Here is a 22481-nt window from a genome sequence, read left to right on the forward strand (position 1 = left end):
TTTGTTTCTTGTTGTGCTGGTCGTATAACAGTATTTTTCTAAGGCGTTCGTTTGTTTTGTAATAAAAAATAACCTAAACGTGATTTATATACGTAAACAAATACGAATTATTATTATTATTATTATTTGTTTTAAAAAAATATTTTTCGTTAAATTTTGGCAAATTCAACGACCTTTTTTCGCGTTATAACATGTTTTTTTTATGTTACGGTTAATTAATTAAAAATCGTTTGAAAATGTTGTTTTTTTATTATTATTATTTAATAATAAAAAGCTTTTGATTTTTTTTTTAAATAATAAAAAGTATTTTTGGCATTTACCGTGTTTCTGTTTTTCTGTTTTTTTTAATGGCATTAAATCGTTTTTTGGTAAATTTCATCTTTAAAAAAAAAAAAATTTTTACGATTATTAGTTTAAAAAAAATTCGGTCTGAAAGTTTTATTTTTATATAGTAAAAAAAAAAAAAAAAAAACATTTAATGTTTCAACGTGTTAATATTTATTTTTTTTTTTTTTTAAAAGTAATTTTAAATTTGTTTGCATTTATATTCGCAACAAATAAATTATTATAAATAATAATAATAATGATAATAATGGGGACTTACTTCCGTTAAACTCGCGAAAAAAATAAAATAAAAAATTTTTTTATTAGTAAATAAAAAATTCCATTTTATTTTTTTCAATTTATTATTTACGTATTCGTAATAATAATAAAATAATTTATTTTTTATCAACGATAATTTATTTAAAAAACTCTCGTCGTGATAATATTTATTATTATTATTATTATTATTAATATTTTTTAATAAAAATAATATTTCGTTTGATATCGAACAAGGTATGTTTTGTTTTATTGTTATTGTTACTTCATTTTTATGTAAACAATCATTATTATCGTTATCCATTCTGAAAAAAAAAAGAAAAGAAATATATTTTAGGGGGGGCTTTATTGTAAACGTGTGAGAGAGAGAGAGAGAGAGAGAAAATAGTTTAATAATAAATAAATAAATAATATTTTTAAACAAACAATAAAACGAAAATAAAAAAAAAAAAAAACCATAAATAATAATTATGTATTTTTGCACACTTTAAAATAAAAAAATTTATTTACATGCGTCGTTAATAATAATAATAATAATAATAATAATACTTATTCATTATTCATTATGATTCAAAGACAAATAAAAAAAATAGACATAATAATGATAATTATTAAGAGACAGCAATGTTAAAAATTGGTTAATGAAAACAAAAACAAATCACACACGAATTATTAATTTATTTATTGATTTATTGATTTATTTACCTAAGAAAAAAAAGGTGAAATTTTAATAAAATAAAATAATATTAAACTATAAACGGAACTTTCTTTAAAAAATCAAAAAAAAGCAGAAGGAAAAAATTAAAAAAATTAAAAATCTGTGAATAGAAAAAAGTTTTTTTTTTATTTATAATTTTAAAAAAAGTAAATTTCTTTCGTTTGTTTTTCCTAAGAAACATTTAACATTAAACTATATTTAATAAGGGAAAACATTTTTTAATTAAAATTTTTAAAGACGTTTAATATAAGAAGATTTATGATTCGTTAAAAAAAACTCAATCGAAATAAGTTTTTTTATAAAAATTCTGCCTTTTTTTTTTTTTTTTGTAGGAGTTGAAAACTTTTTTAGAATTTCCACATTTAAACGCCTTCTTTTCGTTTTTTTTTTTTTTTTTTATTTATTTCACTCTCTACTTCCGCCATTGAAAATATTTATTCCTGTAATTTAAAATAACGTAACCGTTACGTTAATTATTATTATTATTATTATTATTATTAACAATTATAATAATTTAAATTTAATTATATAATACCGAATGATACATTCAAATATTTTATTATTGCTGTTTTTTTTTTTTTTATTGCTATCGTTTGAATTCAAGTCATAAAAATTTCATTATTATTATTATTATTCTAGAGTAAGAAATATAAATAATAATAATAATAATAATAATAGTAACCACCTTAAAATTAGTTTGAAAAATAAGATTTGAGTAAGAAAGTAGGAAAGAAAAAAAAAGGGAGCCGATGATGCGTGACAAAAGAAATAAATACAAAAGACTTGCCAACTAATGGGGGTTGCAATAGTAGTTGGTATTACCATCTGCTCTCATCCCCTAAATTTTTTCAATAAATACCACCTTTTATTACTTTTTTTTGTTATTAAAAAAAAAAAAACATGGAATTTTCTTCTTTATTGTGTGATTCTTATTAAAAACATTCCACGGTCTTAATCTATTGTGATTATGTTTTTATAAAAATATCCAAGCGGAAATGAAAAGGAAAAGGACGGGAGGGATCCAAAGGGTCCATAAAAATTTTCGATTTGTTATTGCTCCCTTTTCCCCCTCTCTCTCCTTCTCCCTTTTTTTTCAACGGGATTAAATGTTGTTAACGTTTTTGAAAATATTTTTAAATAAATATCGATTACTTTTAACTTGTTAAACATTTTTTTTTTATATATATAAACAGTTGAACGTTATAATAATAATAATAATAAATTATGACGTAATTTCATATGAAAAAATAAATTTTAATAAGAAAAAAAAAACTAAAAATTGTTGACTTTTTTATCATTTCGAAGAAGAAAAGAAAAGAAAAGAAAAACCCAAACAATTTTTTTTATTTATTTTAAAATAAAATTTTTGAATTGTTCTAGTCATTCATTCATTCATTCATTCATAAAATAATTAACAAAATTAGCAAAAATTGAAAGTCATGCTCATGATGATGATATGATGATGATGATGAAAAAGAAGTGAAAATAACAAAAAAAATTTTAATTACAAAATGAACGAAATTCTTTTTTTTTCTGGTTGGAGAAATTTTTTTTTTTTTTTTTTTTGGTAAGTACAAAAAAATTAACAAAAACTCGGTTGTTAATAAATAAAAATAACAAACAATTGTAATATTATGTATTCTGCATACAGAACAACAACAACGAACAACAACCGAGTATGTTTTAATCAGCAAAAAAAAAAAAAAAAATTTCGTAATAAATTTTTATAGGTAAGAGGTAAAGATTTGGGGATACCATGATTAGGAAAAATAAAAATTGACGTGTGTTACGAGCCTATGGCAAAAATAATAATAATAATAATAATGATAATTCAAAAAGTGATGCAAAACCTTATATGGATCAAAAAGGTAAAAAAAAAAAAATTATGTAATTAATTAATAAATAAATAAATAAAATATTTTCGGGTACTCCTTTTTATTAATTTTCTACATAAATCATTATCGACATTTTTATTTCATAATTTTTTTTTTTTTTTTTTTTTTTTCATTTGGGTTTCTTTAAATAAAAAAATTTTTCTAATAACCTATGATATTTATTATTATTATTATCATTATTTTTTTTAAAATAAAATTCATTACATAAATAATTTTATTTATTTATTTATATTTTCTTGGATTTAAACCCCAGCCAAACAAATTATATACTCTCAATATAATTTATAAATTCTTTACGTCCGTATATAAAAAAAAAATTTTTTTAAATTATTATCATTATCATTATTATTATTATTATTATTAGGTGTTAAAAAAATTTTTTCTTATTCATTCAACCGTTTCAATTTTATACCTCGAAGAATTTAAAAAAAAAAAAAAAAAAAAAAAAAACCACAAACGTACATGACAGTTTATTTTAACTAAGATGACGTCATAAATTTTACGTATTATTTAAATAATACAAGTGGAAAAAAATTTTGATTATAAATGGCAAATTTAATAAAATAATTATTTATATGATTAATTAATTAATAAAATAATATTTATTTAATTATTAAAAAAAAAAACCGTTGACGCGATTTAAAATAATCAACCCATAAGATAAACATAAAATTATTTTTTTCTTTATTCATGGATACCTTTTTAAAATATTTTTTAATAATAATCGCAACAAATAAAAACGTGAAAAAAATAAATAATTTAATTTTTTCAAACGATTTAAATATAATAATAATAATAATAACTTACGGTTTAAATTATTAATAATAATAATACTTTTATTACCTCGTTCGATCAGGTAATAAACATAATCAAAAAACGATACGTAGAATTTAATGTTTGCTCCTGGTTGTTTATTAACATTTTATTTATTTATTTATTTATTTACAATTATCTAATGGTAACCGTTAATTTTATCTATTTCTTAAACAATTTTTGTCGTTGTACAAACACTTTTCAATAACACGATAACAACATAAATAATTTTTTTTTTTTTACGATAAAGTTAGTTACGTATATAAAATTTAAACGTAATTATTATCATTTGCTTATTAAAAAAAAAAAAAAAAAAAAAAAAAAAAAAACATAAATTATGACAATGCAATGTTGCAACATTTCAACATAAAAAAAACAATTTCGGATTTATTTAACGAATGATTATTATTATTATTATTAAAATTTTTATACAAACAAAAACTCAGGTCAAGAAGAGACGAAACGTAAAGACGACAATTAACCAAAAAAAAAAATTTCTATGACCTCCTATGACTCATGTTCGTTGATATAAAATTTCTTACATTAATGATATTATTATTATTATTTGGATTACGTTTTTAAAACATGATCAATTGTTTTTTTTTTTTACCTCTATCATGTTTGACCATCATGGACCATTTTCCTCCTCATTTTTTTTCCTCTTCAACCTCCTCCTCTTCATCCATATAAACAATAAAAGAAAATAAATTTTAAAATGTGATAAGTCATAACTTTTTTTTTTTTTTTTTTCTTCTGCTTCTGCTTATATGGATATTTAGTAAAAGAAAAACATCCGGTTAATAAACTCATTATTATTATTATCATCATTAAACGAATGTGTTTAAATTGTTGTAAAAAAAAAAAAAAAAAATTGGGGGTTTGTTGAGAGAAATTATTATTATTATTAAAGTAAAACAAACAAACAAACAAACAATGAATAATGGATAATTAATTCTCATAAATTAAAATGAAATCAAAGCGTCAAAATAATTTCTTTTTTTTTTTTTAATGATAGCAAAAAATTATTTGAAATAATAATAATGATGATAATAATATCAGACATGTTTTGATGTTGTTAATATGATTATAAAATAAATTCAACAACGATGGCAAAAAGGATTTTCCGATTCTTGAAAATTTTCCCTTCTTTTTGGGTAAACATCGTCAAAGTGGCGCCATTTTAATAAAAAAAAAAACGGTCAAATTTAAATAATTTGTAAAATTTTATTTTGTAAAAATTTTTCAATGGTTTTTTTTTTTATTTTTTTCCCCAAGCATAAAATTTACACAAAAAGATGAAAAGAAAAAAAGAAAAAAAAGGTAAATGCCGGCTTTAAAATAAAAAAAGGGGGGGGGGGGGGGAGGGGGAGAAGTTCTTTGTTGTTTTTAACGTTTTTTTTTTTTTTTTTTGGGCCACATTTTAAAAAGATTATTAGCATATATGACGTAGTTTAAAATAATTTTCATCAACTAATTTTTTTTTTTTAAACGGCAATGAACTTATATTATAAAAACAGATAAAAAAAAAATTTGTTTTGCTAAGTATTAACCGTTTCTTTCTTTTTTTTGTTAATTAAAAAAAAAAAAAAATAACCCGAATGATTTTTAAAATGATCCCTCTTGATTTGTTAAACTTTCTTACTTAACGATTAATTTTAAAAACAATTATCATTATCATTATCATTATTATTATTATTATTATTAAATAAATCAAGTACGTCTCTGTTTAATAAATGTATATAAGGTTTAAGTATCAAATTACAAAAAAATTTTTTTTCTTCGTATTTATTTTGTAATTGAATTATCAATAATACAAAAAAAAAATTTAGTTTTGACTAATTAGCAAAGGAAAAAAGCAGACGACGTGTTATTTTTTAACGGTTTTTTTATCTTTGAAGTAATTTAATAAAACAGAAGTTTTATATATTAAAAAAAAAAATTCAATAACGATTAAAAACTTTAGTTTTATATTACTTTTTAAATTTACGGATAAAATATAATAAATAATAATAATAATGATAATAATAATGATATTTAAAAAATAAAATAAATTTAATTTGTTGTTTTGCCTAAGGCTTCTTAAAAAAAAAAATCAACCTGATACCTGCCTGCCTGAACTTACTCGCGAAATGTAATAATATATATAAAACCGTATTAAATTTTATTATTATTATTATTTTTCAATACGTCGTCATAAGTTTTTTTTTAATAAAATTATTTATTATAATTTTTCATAATATATGAAAAAAAAAACCAGATATTCAGGTTCGAATTTAATAATAATAATAATAATAAATGAAACGGTTAAAACGACAACTGAACAAAAAAAAACTATTTATTATTATTATTATTATTATTAATAAAGTAAATAATTAAAGATTTAATAATGGTAATACACGATTAAAAGATTTAAAAAAAAAAGAAAAAAAAATAGACAACGGAAAATAACTTTATTAGCAGAAATTTGTGCTAAATTAAATAAACCAATTTGATCGACCTGGCAAAGGTTCAAACACTTTCATGTTTTATTAAATTTTTTCCCGTGAGGTGCCTGAACGTACCCTTACGAGATTTCAAATGATGGGGATTACAAAAATTCCACAAGAAGGGGCAACATGATGAAAAAGATGATTATTAAAGAGAAAAAGTAGAAGAAGATGATAATAATGATGATGATGATGATGATTATGATTAACGGAGGAAAGAGGCCAGGTGCAAACGTATGAAAAAAAAAAAATTTTTTTTAGAATAAAATCGGTTAAAAGAATCTGAACGAGCAAGCAAGAAAGCAAGGAGGTGAGGAAACGAGCGAGCGAGCGAGCGTGTCGCTGCCTCCGCGTTTTCTAAACTCTGGACTCTCGGTGCACGTTCCTCATCAGTTTGTATTCGGACGTAGCCGTTAAATGTTTATTACTATTATTATTATTATGTTGTCGTTCAGGTTTTGCGACGACCATCGTGATCATCGTTAACGTTTTCATGTTTTTTTTTTTTTTTTTTTTTTTTTCTCTCTAACTTATTGCTAACACTTACCGTTTGAAACCGTTAATATTTTATTTAGAGAAAGTGTTTTCAAAAAAAAAGAAAAGAAATGTCGTCGTTTACCATTATAAAATTTTCCGTTTAATATCGTGCAAGTTATTTAACGTTTTTTTTTTTTTTTCAAATTCGGATTCGTTTTCTTTGATTTTTTAATCGAAACGAAAAAGAAAAAAAGATTTAAATATTTACATATGATGTTTAAAGTGTGTAATTTTTTTAATTTAAACGATTTAAATTTTAATATAGTCGTTTTTTTTTTAATAATAAATTTTTTTAGGTAAGTTTTTTAAAAAAAAAAAAAAACAGTCGATGGTTTACCACAATCATTTCATGCCAATTTTTTTTTTTTTGTCGTTTTTGCAAATATTATGGAATTCCAAGAAAAACATTTTATAGAAAGGAACAAAAAAAAAGAAATGTTAAAAATATTTACATGTGTTTCAGTTATAAACCTGATTAGGCACGATTACGGTCAATATAAATAATAATAATAATAATAATCTGATTATAAAAAGCGACACAATGCCAACCGGTATTTGTTGTTATTGATTATTATAAACCAGTAGTCGTTTTGTTATTTATATATATATATATTAAAATACTAAAAATAAATTTTTAAACTTATATGTATATAATATATATAGGATAGAAATCAAAAACGACCGACATTTTTATATCCATTCACAAAAGAAAAGAAAAAAAATGGAAAATATTTAGAGATTTGGAAAAACAAACAAACAACGATATACGATTTTCTTTCTTTGCTTTTTTTATATAAAAAAAAAAAATTCGTTAAAGAGTAATAAGAAAAAGAATGATAAAATGATACCATAGTAATAAAATATTTAGAGAAAGTATTGAATTAAATGAGAAAGAATGAAAGAATGAAAAAAAAAATTCTGGAATGAGAAATTAAAACCGCATTTGCATGTCGAATTACATTTTCTGCTTATTTGATAGTTAAAAAAAAAAAAACCGAAGGAGAAAAGAAAGAAAGAAAGAATGAAAAAGAAATTTCTAGTTGTTGTTTTAATGGTCGACTTATTCGCCCTTCTTAAAATTTTTTTTTTTTAAATTACCGTTACTACCATAAAGTTGTATTATTAAACAAAGTGAAAAGAAAATTTTTGATCTTGGCAGCCATAGGAAAAGAGAGAGAGAAAAAAAGTTTTTGTCATATAATCAACGGGTTGTGAATAATGGTTACTTAATAACTCAGTAAATAACAAAAAACCATATATTATGGCGACTGTGTGGTGTATAAATTTAACGCGTTCAGCAAATTTCATTTAACCGCTCGTTGAATTTTTTTTTTACACCGTTTAGTCGTTTAGTTCTCTTAAATTTTTTTCTTTTTTTTTGTTTCTCTTTTGTTTTTGTTTTACCTTTGTTTGAAAAAAAAAAAAGTAACGATTTTATTATTATTATTGTCGTCGTAGTCGTCATCGTCATCGTGTTTTTGTTTTGTTTTCAGTTATGTGATCGATCATTGACACGACCGAGAGATGAAAATGAAGATATTGACTTTTCTAATAGAATTTTTAACTTGCCTAAATATTTTTGTGCCAACAAGTGGTACCGTGATATTAAATAAGTGTTGTCCGGATAATGAATTTTTAAACGAGAATTCATTATGTGTGAGTTCGCCTCAAGAATGGATTCCGATCGTTGTGACGAAAAATTTTACACGAAGATTAAATTCGTACGAAGTTAAAGAATTGTTAAATTCATGGACGGTTAATAACGAAAGGCCGAAATGCGGTGAAAATGAAAAAGAAGAATTTATTAATCTCCATTACAAACAATTTCTATTGCTCGACAATGGTTCTCTGTGGTACGAAGGATATTTTTTAAATCATCGATCTTTCTGCATCGATGATAGTTCCGCTGTTGTTTGCGTTAAAAATGATAATTTCGATTACGTGTACAACGGACCACCCGCGGAACAAGTCAAAAGAGTTTTCATAAAAAAATGTTGCCGAAATAAAAAAATATATTCGAAAGAATTAAATGGATGCACCGTGGTGGTACCTTATGGGGAACCCGCGACTCTTCCCAAATTTCTACAACACACCACATCCTCGTCCGTATTAAATTTAACGAATACATTTTTCGAATACGGTTTTCCGGATTGCGAAGAGGGTTACATATTCACGGGAAGATTATCCGAACATAATTCCTCGTTGCAACAAGATGGATCATTGTATTTGCCAACTGCAAAAGTACTCCTAGAACCGAAAACATTTTGTTTGGAATACGTGGAAGAAGAAAAAAATGTTAAAATCCCAACGATTTTTACCTGTCCGAATTTTTTACCCGTACCCGTGAACGGGTCTAGAATAGCACCCGAACAAGGAGACATTCGATTGACTCTTTACCCATTGGCTTTGTTCGTGAGTGTTTTTTTTCTAGCTGCAACTTTAGCCACCGGTTATTTAGTACCTAGTACTCATCACATGCTTCATTGGAGATGTCAAACTTATCACGTTGCGTGTTTGATGTTGGGTGATTTCCTGTTGGCCGTCACGCAAATCGTCGGACATACGTTTTCATTGGAAATTTGCACCGTGTTCGGTGAGTTTTTTTTTTTTTTTTTTTTTTAAACAACAAAAACACAAAAACATTTCGTCAGTTTATTAATATATATATCATCGGTAACAAAACATATAATTAGTTACATAAACGTAAACGTGGAAATTTTAGGAAGTAGTAGTCAACATTACCATTTATCTTTTTTTTTTTTTTGTTTTGTTATTGTTCACCACATGAGTAACAACATTAACAATAATCTATATTCGATTCATTTATTCATTTATCAAAAAATTCGATTTGAATTTCTTTTCTTTTCTCTCACATAAAAACTTTAACAACCCTAAAAAAAAGAAAAGAAAAGAAAAGAAAGAAAAATCATCGATTTGTACGGTTTAGTCATTTTGGACCCTGAAATTAATTTTTTTTTTTTTTTTTTTTTCATGTAAACACACGGTTGTGACTAATAATGTGTTCTTTTTTAAATGAATTTGTCTGATAAAAATTTTTTTTTTTTTTTTTGGTTGGTGTTGTTGTTGTTGTTGTTGTTACAACCTTTAAGTATTAAAAGCATACAAAACACTTTTTATTTTTTACTTTCGGTTTATTAATATAAATGAGTAAATACAAATTTTTTTTTTTGATAAAAATAATTACTAAACATGACGCACTGAATAAAAAAAAAATTCAATCGATTATTATTGATTTATCAATTTTTTTATTTAGTACGATACGTAAGGATAAATAATAATAATAATAACGAATTATGAAATCGAAAATTTTTTTTTTCTCAGGGAGTAGTAAAAAGGGGGAAGGGGAGGAGGGGAGGCAAGAAATACACGAGGAGTGTGTGTGTGAGAGAGATAGAGATAGATAGAAAGAAAGGGAGAATCTAAACAATTTTTTATTTGTAAATGTAACCGAATAAAATTTTAAATAACCCATAATAAAAACGTGCACACACCCACCACAGTGAGATCAAATATAAATTGTTTATTATTATCAGTGACGTAGTTTTCTCTCTTTTTGATTTCAATGAATCAAATGTTTAGGTTAATAGAAAGTTCAATAAGAGAAAAAAAATTTTCTAATATTTTTTTTTTTTTTCGTTTACAACGATGCCCTTTTTTTTTTTTTTTTTACAAATCGATTCTCAATATCGATTTTTTTTTTTTTTTAAATTTTTCAATAAAGAAAATAAAAACAATGGAATCCAAATGAGTAGTATTAAGGGTCTATTCACTTGTGGTAACCTTGACTTTGTAAAATAAAGTTACTGTTAGTCGTCGATTTGTACATATCTGGGTCATCAAAGAATTTGTTTTACATAGTTTTTTTTTTATTAAAGAGTTTACATCATAGTGTTTAATAATAATAACAACAAAAATTATTATTATTATTATTATTATTATTTCAAGGTTTACTTCATTTATATTTATTCCGTCCAAAAAAAAAAAGAAAGAAAAATATTTAATTTCTTTTAATTTTTAACAATATTATATAAACTCGCCTTCCGACTCGAACACATTCTTTTCCTACTTTTTATTTTCGTTTTATTATTATTATTATTATTATTATTATTATTACTATCATTACTATATCGGTTCACCTTGTGTCTGTGTTTTAATTAACCCAAGTCGCCTTATAAACCAACTCGATTCTTACTAGTGTTAAATATACGAATTTTTTTTTTTTAATAAAAATGTTAAACCTTAAAAGGAATAGGTACTTAGGTACCTACCTAGGTACCTCCTACCGATGGGTAATGGTTAGCAAAAAAAAAAAAAAAAAACTTTTTCGTATACGAAAAAATAAAATAAAATAAATCTGGTTCCACGTGAGTTGTTACCTCTGGGTGTATTTTGGATTGTTGTTACGTGATGTTAAGCTACCGAACTTACTCTATTGCATTACAAAAAAAAAAAAAAAAAAAAAAAAAAAAAAAAAAAGGTACGGACGGTTTGATTTAATGTAACACAAGAGCGTTAGAACCTTGAATATAATAAATAATAAATAATAATAATAATAAATTTTTTTGTTCATTTTGAAGAGTTTTAACGTGCGTGCAATTGATTTGATTAATGTTTCGTTGCCGTTTGCATGCATGCATGTTATGCATTAAATCCCATTAATACATATTATATACTGTAAAAGAATAAGAGAAAAAGTATTTAAGAAGGGCCATTTTACTAATTGACTCCCAAGAATAATAATAATAATACAATGCATGAGTAATTTTTTTTTTTTTTTTTTTTAAACCCATGTTAAACGAACCCTTTTTTTACACATAATCTACTTTTATTTAATTATAATCAAAAAATTTTTTTTTTGGGATTTAATGTCGGTTTGCCATGCGTTTGTTTTTTTTTTTTGTTTTCCCTTTAAAAAAAATAAATAAATAAAGTTAAAGTTTGGTAAATATTGATGTGTTTCTTTCTGTACACTCACACGCACGTACACACACACACGCACACACGCACAGAAAAAACCGAAAAATGTTTTTTTTAATAAAAAAAAAAAAAAAAAAATTAGTTTTAAAAGTTTATTTTAATATAAACAAATTGTTTATTCCGAACAAGTTTGTACGTGGTCAGGATATTGTACAGACTTTTTCATTATTAACGTTTTGATTGAGAAAAACAATTATTATTATTATTATTATTATTATTTAAAAATAATTATTTTTTTGCCCTTAAAACGCCCTTTCGAACTTTTTTTTAAATCATTAAAATGTTTTTTTTTTTTTTTGTTTCAGCGATACTGATGCACGTTTTATTTTTGGCTGCTTTCTTTTGGTTAAACACGATGTGTTTTAACATATGGTGGACTTTCAGGTACGGTGATTTACATTTAAAATACCTAGCAATTACAAAAAATTAATTAAAAATGAGAGAGAGAGAGAGTTAATGATTTATTTTGTTAACCACAAAACGCGGTTAACATTTAAAAAAAAAAAAATTTTTTTTGAAAGTTATACCAAAAACTTGAGTTCAAAGCCTTTTTCCTAAAAAAAAAACCCTCAGGCAACATTTTATTGTTGTAATTACCAAGCAATAAAATGGTAAAAATATTCGAGTAATGCACACACGCACACGCACACGCACACACACACACACACACACACATGAGGAGTTTTTCCTCATTAAATCAAAAAAAATCACGACGTTATCCTTTGATAACCCTTATTTAAAAAAAAAATTATTATTATTATTATTATAATAATAAAAATTGTCTACCTTTGTTTCTTAATATTTATTAAATTACACTTTGTTTGCCATTTCCCTTTTCCCTCCCCCCCTCTCCCCCCTCTCTTCTGTCTTTTGAAAACATAACAAAAGTTTATTTACCCAACGAAAAGAAATTTAAAACTTAATTTCTCGCCATTATCGCCATTAAGAATAAAAAAAAATTTTTTTTTCCTTTAGTCATGATTTAGGTTCATCTACGGACGATTAATTCGTATTAATTTCGAAATTGTATAAAGTTAATAATAATTAACACTTTCCAATTTTATATGATGATGATGATGATGATGATGCCATATATTTTCTAATTAACCTTAATCCTACCATTCGGTAGAATAAGTCAACCGTTATTATTATTATTAAACGGTCACATTCAATAAAAATTTCTTTCTTAATATTAAAAGAAAAAAGAAAAGTTATTATTATTATTATTAATAATTTTTTTAATCGTCCATTTTTTTTATTTATTTAATTTGAGTTTGAGTTGCGGCAAACGTTAAATAAACGTTTTCTTTGAGTGCGTGCGTGAGTGCGTGAGTGAGTGCGTGAGTGCGCGTACACAAAAAGTTAAAAGTGACAATTAGAGTTACACTTAATTAAATTTTAAATATGTTTTTCTTTTTCTTTTTTTTTACCCGTACGTTCGGCTCGTTTTTTTTTTTCCTTTCAACTTTCCCCCCGTTTAATGATTCTTATTTTTTCTTCCCCCCTATTCATCCTCCCCCGACTACCTCCCCAAATGACATTCCTTTTAGAATCCGCAAATAACTTGAAAGTTTATTTTTTTTATTTTTTTTTATTTTACATGACGACGTCTGATTATCATTTGTAACGTTATTATTATTATTATTACTTTGTTTTCCCTCGCGGTAACCGTTCTCATCATCATTATTATTATTATTATTATTATTATTATTATTATGGGTACGAAATTGGGTTTTGGAAATATGGAAAAAAATTGAAAATAAAAATTTATTAATTTTGATATTATTTGACAACCATCAATAATATTTAAATTTAACGATCATGAAAACTGGCTTAAATCCAAAGTTTTGTGTTTTTGTGTGTACTGATAGATATGAAAATGTTTCGAATGAAAGAAAAATAAAATTCTATTCGTTTTTTCTTTTTTCATTTCTGCCAAAGTCTTTAAAATAAAACATCAATTAATATAAACTGCACACGCACTCACGCACACACACACACACACACACACATTGATTTTTTTTTAATTTACAAAAGAAAAAAAAGGAGAGAAAAAAAAATCAAATTACAATTATTTATTTATTTTTTTCAATAAATAAATATTCGATATTTTAATACGATGATAATAATGATAATAAAATAAAATCGTTAAAGGAAAAGCAAAAAAAAGGAAAAAAGGAAATTGTATTTGTTGGTGTCTTATGATTAAGTCGGCGCCATTTTTAATTTGAAAAACCAAAAAAAAAAAAAAAAAAAAAAAAAAAGAAAAATTATTCCAGTGTGTGTGTAGTTAATTGTAACGTATTAAATAAGTTTCTCTCTCTCTCTCCCTCTCTCTCTCTCTCTCTCTCTTAATATTAAATTTAATAATAATAATGTTTAGTAAAAAAAAAAAAAAAAAAAAATTTAAGTGAAAATAATAGTAATAATAATAATAATAAACTATTAAAAATAATTTATTACGTAATTTATTTCTCATTAGAAAAGAAACCGTTTGATTAATTTTTTTTTTTTTTTTTGTAAGTGGTTTATTTTAAATAATAATAATAATAATAATAATTATCCAATTTTTCTATTTAAATTTTTAAAGAGGAAATAAATTTGATTAAATAAAAATGAATGAAAAGGAAAAAATTTCAAATGGCGGATTTTTTAAAAACAAATCGTATTCCGTCTTTCAGAGAAAAATTTTTTTACAGTCGTCTTGTAAACATTTTTTTTTTTTTTTTTTTTTTTTTTTGGGGGGGGTCATTAGAGATCTTCGACCGACAAGTTTAGATAAAAGTCAAGAAGTATGGAGGCTTAGAATGTATGAAATATATGCTTGGGGAGTACCATCTATAATAGCAATAACCGCCATAGTATTCGATCATTTACCACAGGGATCATTTCCATCGATACTCAAACCAAAATTTGCCGTCAGAAATTGTTGGTTTTACGGTGAGTTTTCCTTATTTTTTTTTTTTTTTTTTTTTCCTCGTTAACTTCAAATAAAAAAAATTATTATTATTATTATTATTATTGTTTTTACAGGTGATTTAGAAATATTTACATATTTTTTCGGTCCCATTGGTATCCTCCTTTTTTTAAATTTAATTTTATTTGCTCTCACGGCAAGAGAACTCACTTGCGGTTTATGGAGGAGTGAAGTTGTTAAATCAACCACAGAAAGGTAAAAAAAATTTTTTTTTTTTTTTAAATTTTTTTTCTATACATATTTGTGAACAGGATGGAAAAAAAAAATAATAATAATAATAAAATTTGTTGTTGTAATAAATAAGAAAAGATCATTAAAAAAAAAAAAAAAATCTTCTTCTTGTTGTTTTTAAAGCAGAGATTATTTGTTTTATTATTTTGCCCATACGGCTAAACATAAGCACACACACACCTACGTTGTAAACAAAATAAAATTTTAATTCATTATTACTAAACGCCCAAGTAAATATTACATAAAACTTTTTTTTTTTTTATTATTTGTTTTAAATTTTTTTTTTTAAATGTCGTGGGTAGATGTTAATTATTTATAATAATAATAATAAAAAAAAAAAGGTTTGTGGATTTCAGGTATATAATTTATTCGAATCGTAAAACCTTTTTTTTTTTTTTTACCCCCCAATTTTTTGTTTGTTTTTGTTTTTATAGGGCGACCCTGGGTAAAGTTTGTTTAAAATTGGTCGTTGTAATGGGTATCACATGGATAGCTGACGTTACATCATGGGCTGTCGGTGGTCAAAGTGCATGGTATGTCACAGACATAATAAACGCGTTGCAAGGTGTTTTTATATTTATCGTAGTAGGGTGTCAACCACAAATATGGGCAACGTTTAAAAGGCTTTGGTGCTTCCGCGAAATCACAAACACGAGCATGAATGGTAATCAACAAAGTTGTTCCCAAGATGTACCATCATTGGGAGATTCAACTTTTAACAATACTCAAAATACGAGTTTAAAAGTTCCTGTCGGTGAAACTTTATGTTAATTTATGTTGTTGTTTTTTTTTTTATTACGATAGCCAACAGAAAAATGTATTAAATTGTAAACCCTATCCTCCCTCCCCCCCATTTTGTTTTGTTTTTTTTTATTTTTAATTGTTAACAATAACAATATGGAAAAAAAAAATTATTAATCCCATTGCTCTCTCTCTCTCTCTCTCTCTCTTCCCCCCCCCCCCCCGCCACTTTTCTACCAAATAATTTGCTCAGGTGAAAGCCTGAGCCCGAATCCTTTGTTGGTATTGTAAAAATACCTGAAAATTAATTTAAAAAAAAAAAAAAAAAAAAAATATTTTAAAAAGTAATTAATAAATATTTCCGAGATTCTTTCTAACCTCGCCTAAATTTCAAGGTTTTCAAAATATCTATAAGACTGTAAATACATTTATGTGTTCCTTTTTTTTTTTTTTTTGTCTCAGACTTAAATATTTAAAATATACAATAAATAAATAAATAAATAAAGGTAGAGGTCACGTGATACGTAATCTACTCAATTAAAAATCGATTATATCCGTATTAAATTTAATATTTAAAAAAACCGGATCAATTTTTTTTTTTTTTTTTTTTTTTAAATGGCAAATTTGTACTTAATTTAAAAAACAAATTATTGTTTCTTAATTTTTAATTTATATATAATTATATATATATTGTATTATTATAAATGTGAAATCGTTGACTAATTTAAATCGTTCATTCATTTTTTTTTTTTTTTTGTGATTTCCTAAAATGAAATTAGTTTTATATTGAAACGAATTGTCATGTGTGTATAAAAGATGTCTGCTGTAAATTGTTTGTAATTTTGTGGTTAAAAACAAAAAACCTTTTTAATATTGTTTAGTTTTAATTTTATTGAAGTGCATTTTTTTGAACGTATTTTAGTAAATATATAATTGAAGCAGGAGTCACACCTGGAATTCTGGAAGCAGCAGCGATCTGTAAAAAAAATAAATCGTAAGTAAAAATTTTTTTTTTAATTCAACTTTTATGGAATTTTAAATATGTATATAAATCTCACCGTTTGAGGTTTGGCCAATGATAATTTACTCCTTTCTTCTAAACTCATATTTAATGATTCTTTAAAATAATCAATTGAATTTGGTATTTTAAGAGATTCTTGTTTTCTAACCTCTTCAATTTCTAACAATTCTTGTTCTAAAGCTGATTCGTAAATTGCCTCGACTAATATTCTGTGACACAATATATTATCTTCTGGTAAATGTTTAAAAGCTGTTTCACTCAAACTTCTAAGCTCATCAAAATTTGCATTAAATCTTACAGAGGGAAACATTTGCATTGCACTGGAAAAAATTTAAAAAATTAAAATAAAGAAAAAAATATTTTAAAAAAAAAAACATGAACATATTTTTTTACTTACCTTACTTTTTCAGTATTTTTTGACTTGTTCATTTTTAAAATATCACACCATGAATAAACTGACTTAAAATCAGATTTTAATTTTTTTATTGTTTCATTTAAAATATTTTCAACGCTTAAAGTTAATTCGTAACGGTCTTTTGAAACGCATCCTATATCATATCCTTTTTTGGTTAACCTAAGATCTGCATTATCAGGCCTTAAATATAATCGAAATTCTGCTCTAGAGGTAAACATTCTGTATGGTTCATTAGTTCCCAGTGTAGTTAAATCATCAATTAAAACACCTATGTATCCTTCACTCCTATTAACTATAAATTCTGGTTTTCCCTGACATTTTGCTGCAGCGTTTATTCCTGTTTTTTAAAAAATTATCATTTATAATTTAAAAAAACTTTTTTTTTTTTATCTATTTTCAGGCTGTGATTTTTTACCTGCAATAACTCCTTGTGCTGCAGCTTCTTCATAACCTGTCGTTCCATTTATTTGACCAGCAAAAAATAAGTTTGGTACTTTAATTGTTTCCAAACTGGGATTTAATTCTCTAGGATCAACATAATCATATTCTACTCCATAACCAGGTTGCACAATCACTGCTTTTTCCAAACCTGGTAATTCATTAACAATTTTCTGTTGTAAATCCTCAGGTAATGTACAAGATAAACCACCAGGATAAATTACATCACTATCTAACCCTTCAGGTTCAAGCCAAATTTGATGTTGGGCTCTATTAAATCGCAGATATTTAGATTCGATGGAAGGACAATATCTAGGTCCATTGATTTCTTCTCTGACATGCCTGTTCAAATGCATATTATCTGCTATAATTTTACCAATTTTTTCATTTGTGTGAGTCAAAAAACAAGGTATTTGATTTTCTGGTCTTATCCATACTTTTTTGTTTAAAAAAGAAAAAGGCTGAGATGGATTATCTGGTTCTTGCCTTATACAGACACTAAAATCAATGGTTTCCTTTCTTAATCTGGGTGGAGTTCCTGTTTTTAGCCTACCAAGGGAAAATTTTAATCTTTCCAAGGTTTTTGCTAATGGTATGGCAGGCTCATCTCCCATTCTTCCAGCTGGTTTAACTTCTAAACCAATATTAATTTGTGCATTTAAAAAAGTTCCAGTTGTTAATATAACAGTTTTACTTAATATTTTATCACCCAGTTTTGTTACAACACCTAAACAAGAATTACTTTCCTTATCAATTAATAAATCATCTACTGAAGTGAACATGACATCTAAATTAGAAGTTTTATTAAACACCTCGTTTTGAATTTCTTTCTTATATAACTTTCTGTCAATTTGAGCTCGTGGACCCCAAACTGCTGGCCCTTTAGATTTATTTAAAACTTTATAGTGAACGCCTGTTAAATCACAAATTCTCGCACATACTCCATCTAAAGCATCGACTTCCTTCATTAAATGTCCTTTTCCTATTCCTCCAAAAGAAGGGTTACATGACATTTCACCTAAAAAAAATATCAAAAGTGTATCATTGGAAAATAATATTCAATATTAGTATTTAAACGAAATAAAATTGAGTTCAAGTAAATTTAAAAAAAAATTACAAATGTTAAAAATTACCTATACTCTCCTTTTTATGGGTTATCAGTAACGAATTTACCCCCATTCTACTGGCAGCACAACAGGCTTCAACTCCTGCATGTCCACCACCAACTACAATAACATCATACTTTTTAGAAAAAAATTCTGAAGAATAATAACGATTAACTAATCGAGGTGCGTTACTAAATATTAAAAATCTATGAGTAATTAACTTCATTGTAAATAATAACTTAACGTAGTAAAAATATACACATTGTAAACCGGTGGTTAAAAACCACTGCCTTTTATTAAAACTTATCGTTAATTTTAAATTTAATTTAATGTGTTGAACGAGCTTTGCGAAATTCTTTGATAAAAGCTAGTAATTCAAAAAAAAAAAAATTAAATGTTTTCTCGTTTGAAAACGAATTACAAACCAGGTAAAATTTAGTTTCTTTTGATGAAAAATCATACTTTCGTTTTTACAACGTATGATAATTATTATTTTATAGATTATTCAAATTTTTTTACACCAAACAGTAAAAAGAAAAGAAATGAAAAAGAATTTGAAATTCGTTTTTTAAATGACATTTACTGGATTCCTGAAGTATTAGATAAAGGTTAAAACAAAATACTTTTACTTATTTTTTTTCAATTGTTACTTTTTATTTTTATTTAAAAAAAAAAAACATATTACTTTAGAAATAATTTATTTTGAGTACAGTCGTGAATGGAAAAATTACTTAATGGATAAAAACTGGAATGAAGTTCGAAAAGCAGGTACTGAAGGTTTAAGATTTACATTTTACACACCGAAAATAATTGGAAGTGTTTTTAACATTTGTTTTATGCTTCAACAACCACCTGAAGTGAGATATTTAGCTGTTGAACTATTAGATAGGTAATAATCAAAATAACTTAGAAAGATTTATAGCTGCACATGTGTGAATTTAATCATTTTTCTTTTTTCCAGGTTCTTTATATCACATTTTTACATAGTAGTTGACATTTTTAAAAATACAGAAAATTTACATTCCTCAGAATGGGAAATAATTTTTAATAGAATGATAAATCAATCTGTATTGAGAATGTTATCATGTATTCAGTTAGCAATTAAATATTCAAACAATAATTGTGTTAGTACCATTCATTCATTCATAAAATTTACTTTTAATCACTTAAAAAATAAGATACAATAATGCATAAAATATTTGGAAAAATCTTTAGATTATAACTATATCGACTATTCAAGATATAATGAAACATTTGAATCATCCATTTGAATATTCGAAACAAAATATCATAAAATCAGAAGGTCGAATTTATAAATCTCTTGATTTTAATGTAAGAAATATAAAAAAAAAATTAAATTTATTTTTAAATGATAATTATTTATTAAACAAAAAGATTATTCAAATAATAATAATTTTTTATTTTAGATTCCGACAACAACTCCATTAACTTATATAGAAATGTTTTTTGAAAATTACATGAATCAAAATTTTTTTCACTTAATAAAAATTCCACCATCTTTTTTTTTAAAAACCTGCATTGATATTTTAGATGTAACTATGATTTACCATTCTCTTATTTATATGAATTTCTTGGAAAAATTTGAAAAACATTTAAAAAATGAAATCAATATGGAAAAATATAACATTCAATTATTTAAGGGTGTGTGTTCTTCATTTAATCGTTTTACAAATAGTATTTCACTTAAAAACGAAATCAAAATAAAGTACATTAAAAATTTTTGAATTTTTGAAAAGGTTTTTAATTGAGAAATAAATTTATTTTAAAATTATTTTCAGCTGATTACATGACTTTGGCAGCATCAATTATTTTTTCCGCATCCGTTTTAAATCATTTAAATAAAGAAATTTCTTATCAATTGTTTGAAATTTTGGAATTTTCCGATTATCAAAAATTAAATATTCTCTTACTCGGAAAGGAAATATTAAAAATTATTTGTAATTAAATTATTTATCTTATTTTAATTGAATAAAAATTTAAAAAATGTAATTTATTTTCATTGAAAAACATACAATTAATTACAATTTTAATCAACTACCCGTGTGACCGACTATTTTGTAATACGTTTTGTCGTTTATCTTTATTTATTTCGTCACTGACGAAAACGACTCTTAATCTGATTACTTTACCTAATATTATAAATAAATCAGATTCTAAATTTCTAACTAATTTTTTCAATTTGTTTTTTCTATGCGTTAATGCTAATTTTAAATGTTTTAATTTTTTGCATCGTACTAGAGCCACGCAAACAAGTTCACCTGTGTAAACGGAAAAAAATCAATAATTAAATATTTTTAAGTGTAAAAAAAAAAAAAAAAAAAAAAAAAAATTGTATTTATATTTATATTCACCGTAATCGTTTTCTTCCAGATACTCTACTTCGAACGAACACTGATACGGAACCTCTTTTGGAAGTAAATCCATTACTTTAGCACGGAGTAAACTGGTGATTATAACAGTAGGAGGTTTATCGCAAACATTGTCATCTAATATCCAATCGCTTTCTTTTGCTTCGCTTAGAAGATAATCAACTATTCGATCTACTCCTAAATCTAAAATAATTTTTAAAATTATGTTTTACAACAAAAAATGTAGTCACAAAATCAATCGATCGAAAATTTTTTCGCTTACTTTTTAAAGCGGAAATGTGAAATATTTTTGAAAATTCAATTTTCGGTAGTTCTTCGTCCGATTCATTTTCTTTTTCAAGAGCTTTATTAATATTATCGATAGAATTTCCGACGTATGAATACTGCTTAATTACATCGTACTATATCGAAAAGAAAATAACTTTTTTTTTTAAAGGAATTTAATGAGAATTTATCGTTTTAAAAATTTTCAAAAACAAAAAAAAAAAATTATGTATTTACCTTATTCAATATTAAAAAAATCGGTTTCGGGTTTTTTAAAGTTCTTATTTTTCTAATTAAAGTCTTATGATATTTTATATTTGTATTAAAATAAGGAAGTTCGCATATTAATCCAATCATATCGACTTCGTTTAAAACGTTTTGTTCCCAACCGACAATAGAATCGTCTAATTCAAATCTAAAAAAAACAGAGTTATTAAATAATAATAAATAAAGGGCAAAAAATGATTATTATTATTATTATGTTTTTAAGGTTTTCGTTTTTATTCAAACAAGTGGTGGTTTAAAGAGAATTATTAATTTTAATAAACTCACTTGGAAAATTCTTTTTTCGTTACCAAACCAGGAGTATCGACAAAAACAATTTGCGTATTTCCATGTGTAAATGATGCTTTGATGGGAAATTTTGTCGTGTGACTTTTAGACGAAGAATCACAAATGTTCATTTTTAATATTTTATTTATTAGCGTGCTTTTTCCCGCATTCGGTCGACCCAATATGGCAACTTTAAGTAATTTTTTTTTTGATTTTGTATCGGGAAAATCTTCTTCTGAATTTTGTTGATGTTGAAATCGTACGCCGTAAAAAATTACATTTCGAAAGCATTTTAATTC

At 24.6% G+C, this 22481-nt stretch overlaps 4 protein-coding genes across 4 annotated transcripts; 2 read left to right on the plus strand and 2 right to left on the minus strand.

The window, feature by feature from the left end:
* Nucleotides 1-8579: 8579 nt before the first annotated feature.
* Nucleotides 8580-16026, plus strand: Phum_PHUM063410 (class B secretin-like G-protein coupled receptor GPRmth2, putative; the record flags this gene model as incomplete). The annotated part of the gene is made up of 5 exons (XM_002423448.1): nucleotides 8580-9642; nucleotides 12353-12431; nucleotides 14803-14987; nucleotides 15081-15219; nucleotides 15690-16026. The coding sequence occupies 5 exons, from the start codon at nucleotides 8580-8582 to the stop codon at nucleotides 16024-16026; spliced, it is 1803 nt and encodes a 600-aa protein (XP_002423493.1).
* An 859-nt stretch (nucleotides 16027-16885) lies between these two features.
* Nucleotides 16886-19202, minus strand: Phum_PHUM063420 (glucose inhibited division protein A, putative; the record flags this gene model as incomplete). The annotated part of the gene is made up of 6 exons (XM_002423449.1): nucleotides 16886-16972; nucleotides 17055-17337; nucleotides 17415-17769; nucleotides 17848-18888; nucleotides 19004-19167; nucleotides 19198-19202. The coding sequence occupies 6 exons, from the start codon at nucleotides 19200-19202 to the stop codon at nucleotides 16886-16888; spliced, it is 1935 nt and encodes a 644-aa protein (XP_002423494.1).
* Nucleotides 19203-19710: 508 nt separating this feature from the next.
* On the plus strand, nucleotides 19711-20163 carry Phum_PHUM063430 (uncharacterized protein; the record flags this gene model as incomplete). The annotated part of the gene is made up of 2 exons (XM_002423450.1): nucleotides 19711-19865; nucleotides 19938-20163. The coding sequence occupies 2 exons, from the start codon at nucleotides 19711-19713 to the stop codon at nucleotides 20161-20163; spliced, it is 381 nt and encodes a 126-aa protein (XP_002423495.1).
* An 868-nt stretch (nucleotides 20164-21031) lies between these two features.
* Phum_PHUM063440 (GTP-binding protein era, putative) lies at nucleotides 21032-22473 on the minus strand (the record flags this gene model as incomplete). Its single annotated transcript, XM_002423451.1, has 6 exons — nucleotides 21032-21255; nucleotides 21349-21549; nucleotides 21629-21767; nucleotides 21868-22045; nucleotides 22183-22372; nucleotides 22461-22473. 6 exons carry the CDS (start codon nucleotides 22471-22473, stop codon nucleotides 21032-21034), a joined length of 945 nt encoding a protein of 314 aa, XP_002423496.1.
* Between the last annotated feature and the right edge of the window lie 8 nt (nucleotides 22474-22481).

This window comes from Pediculus humanus, genomic scaffold (assembly GCF_000006295.1).
Source record: "Pediculus humanus corporis 1103172107412 genomic scaffold, whole genome shotgun sequence".
In the NCBI taxonomy this organism is placed as follows: Eukaryota; Metazoa; Arthropoda; class Insecta; order Psocodea; family Pediculidae; genus Pediculus; species Pediculus humanus.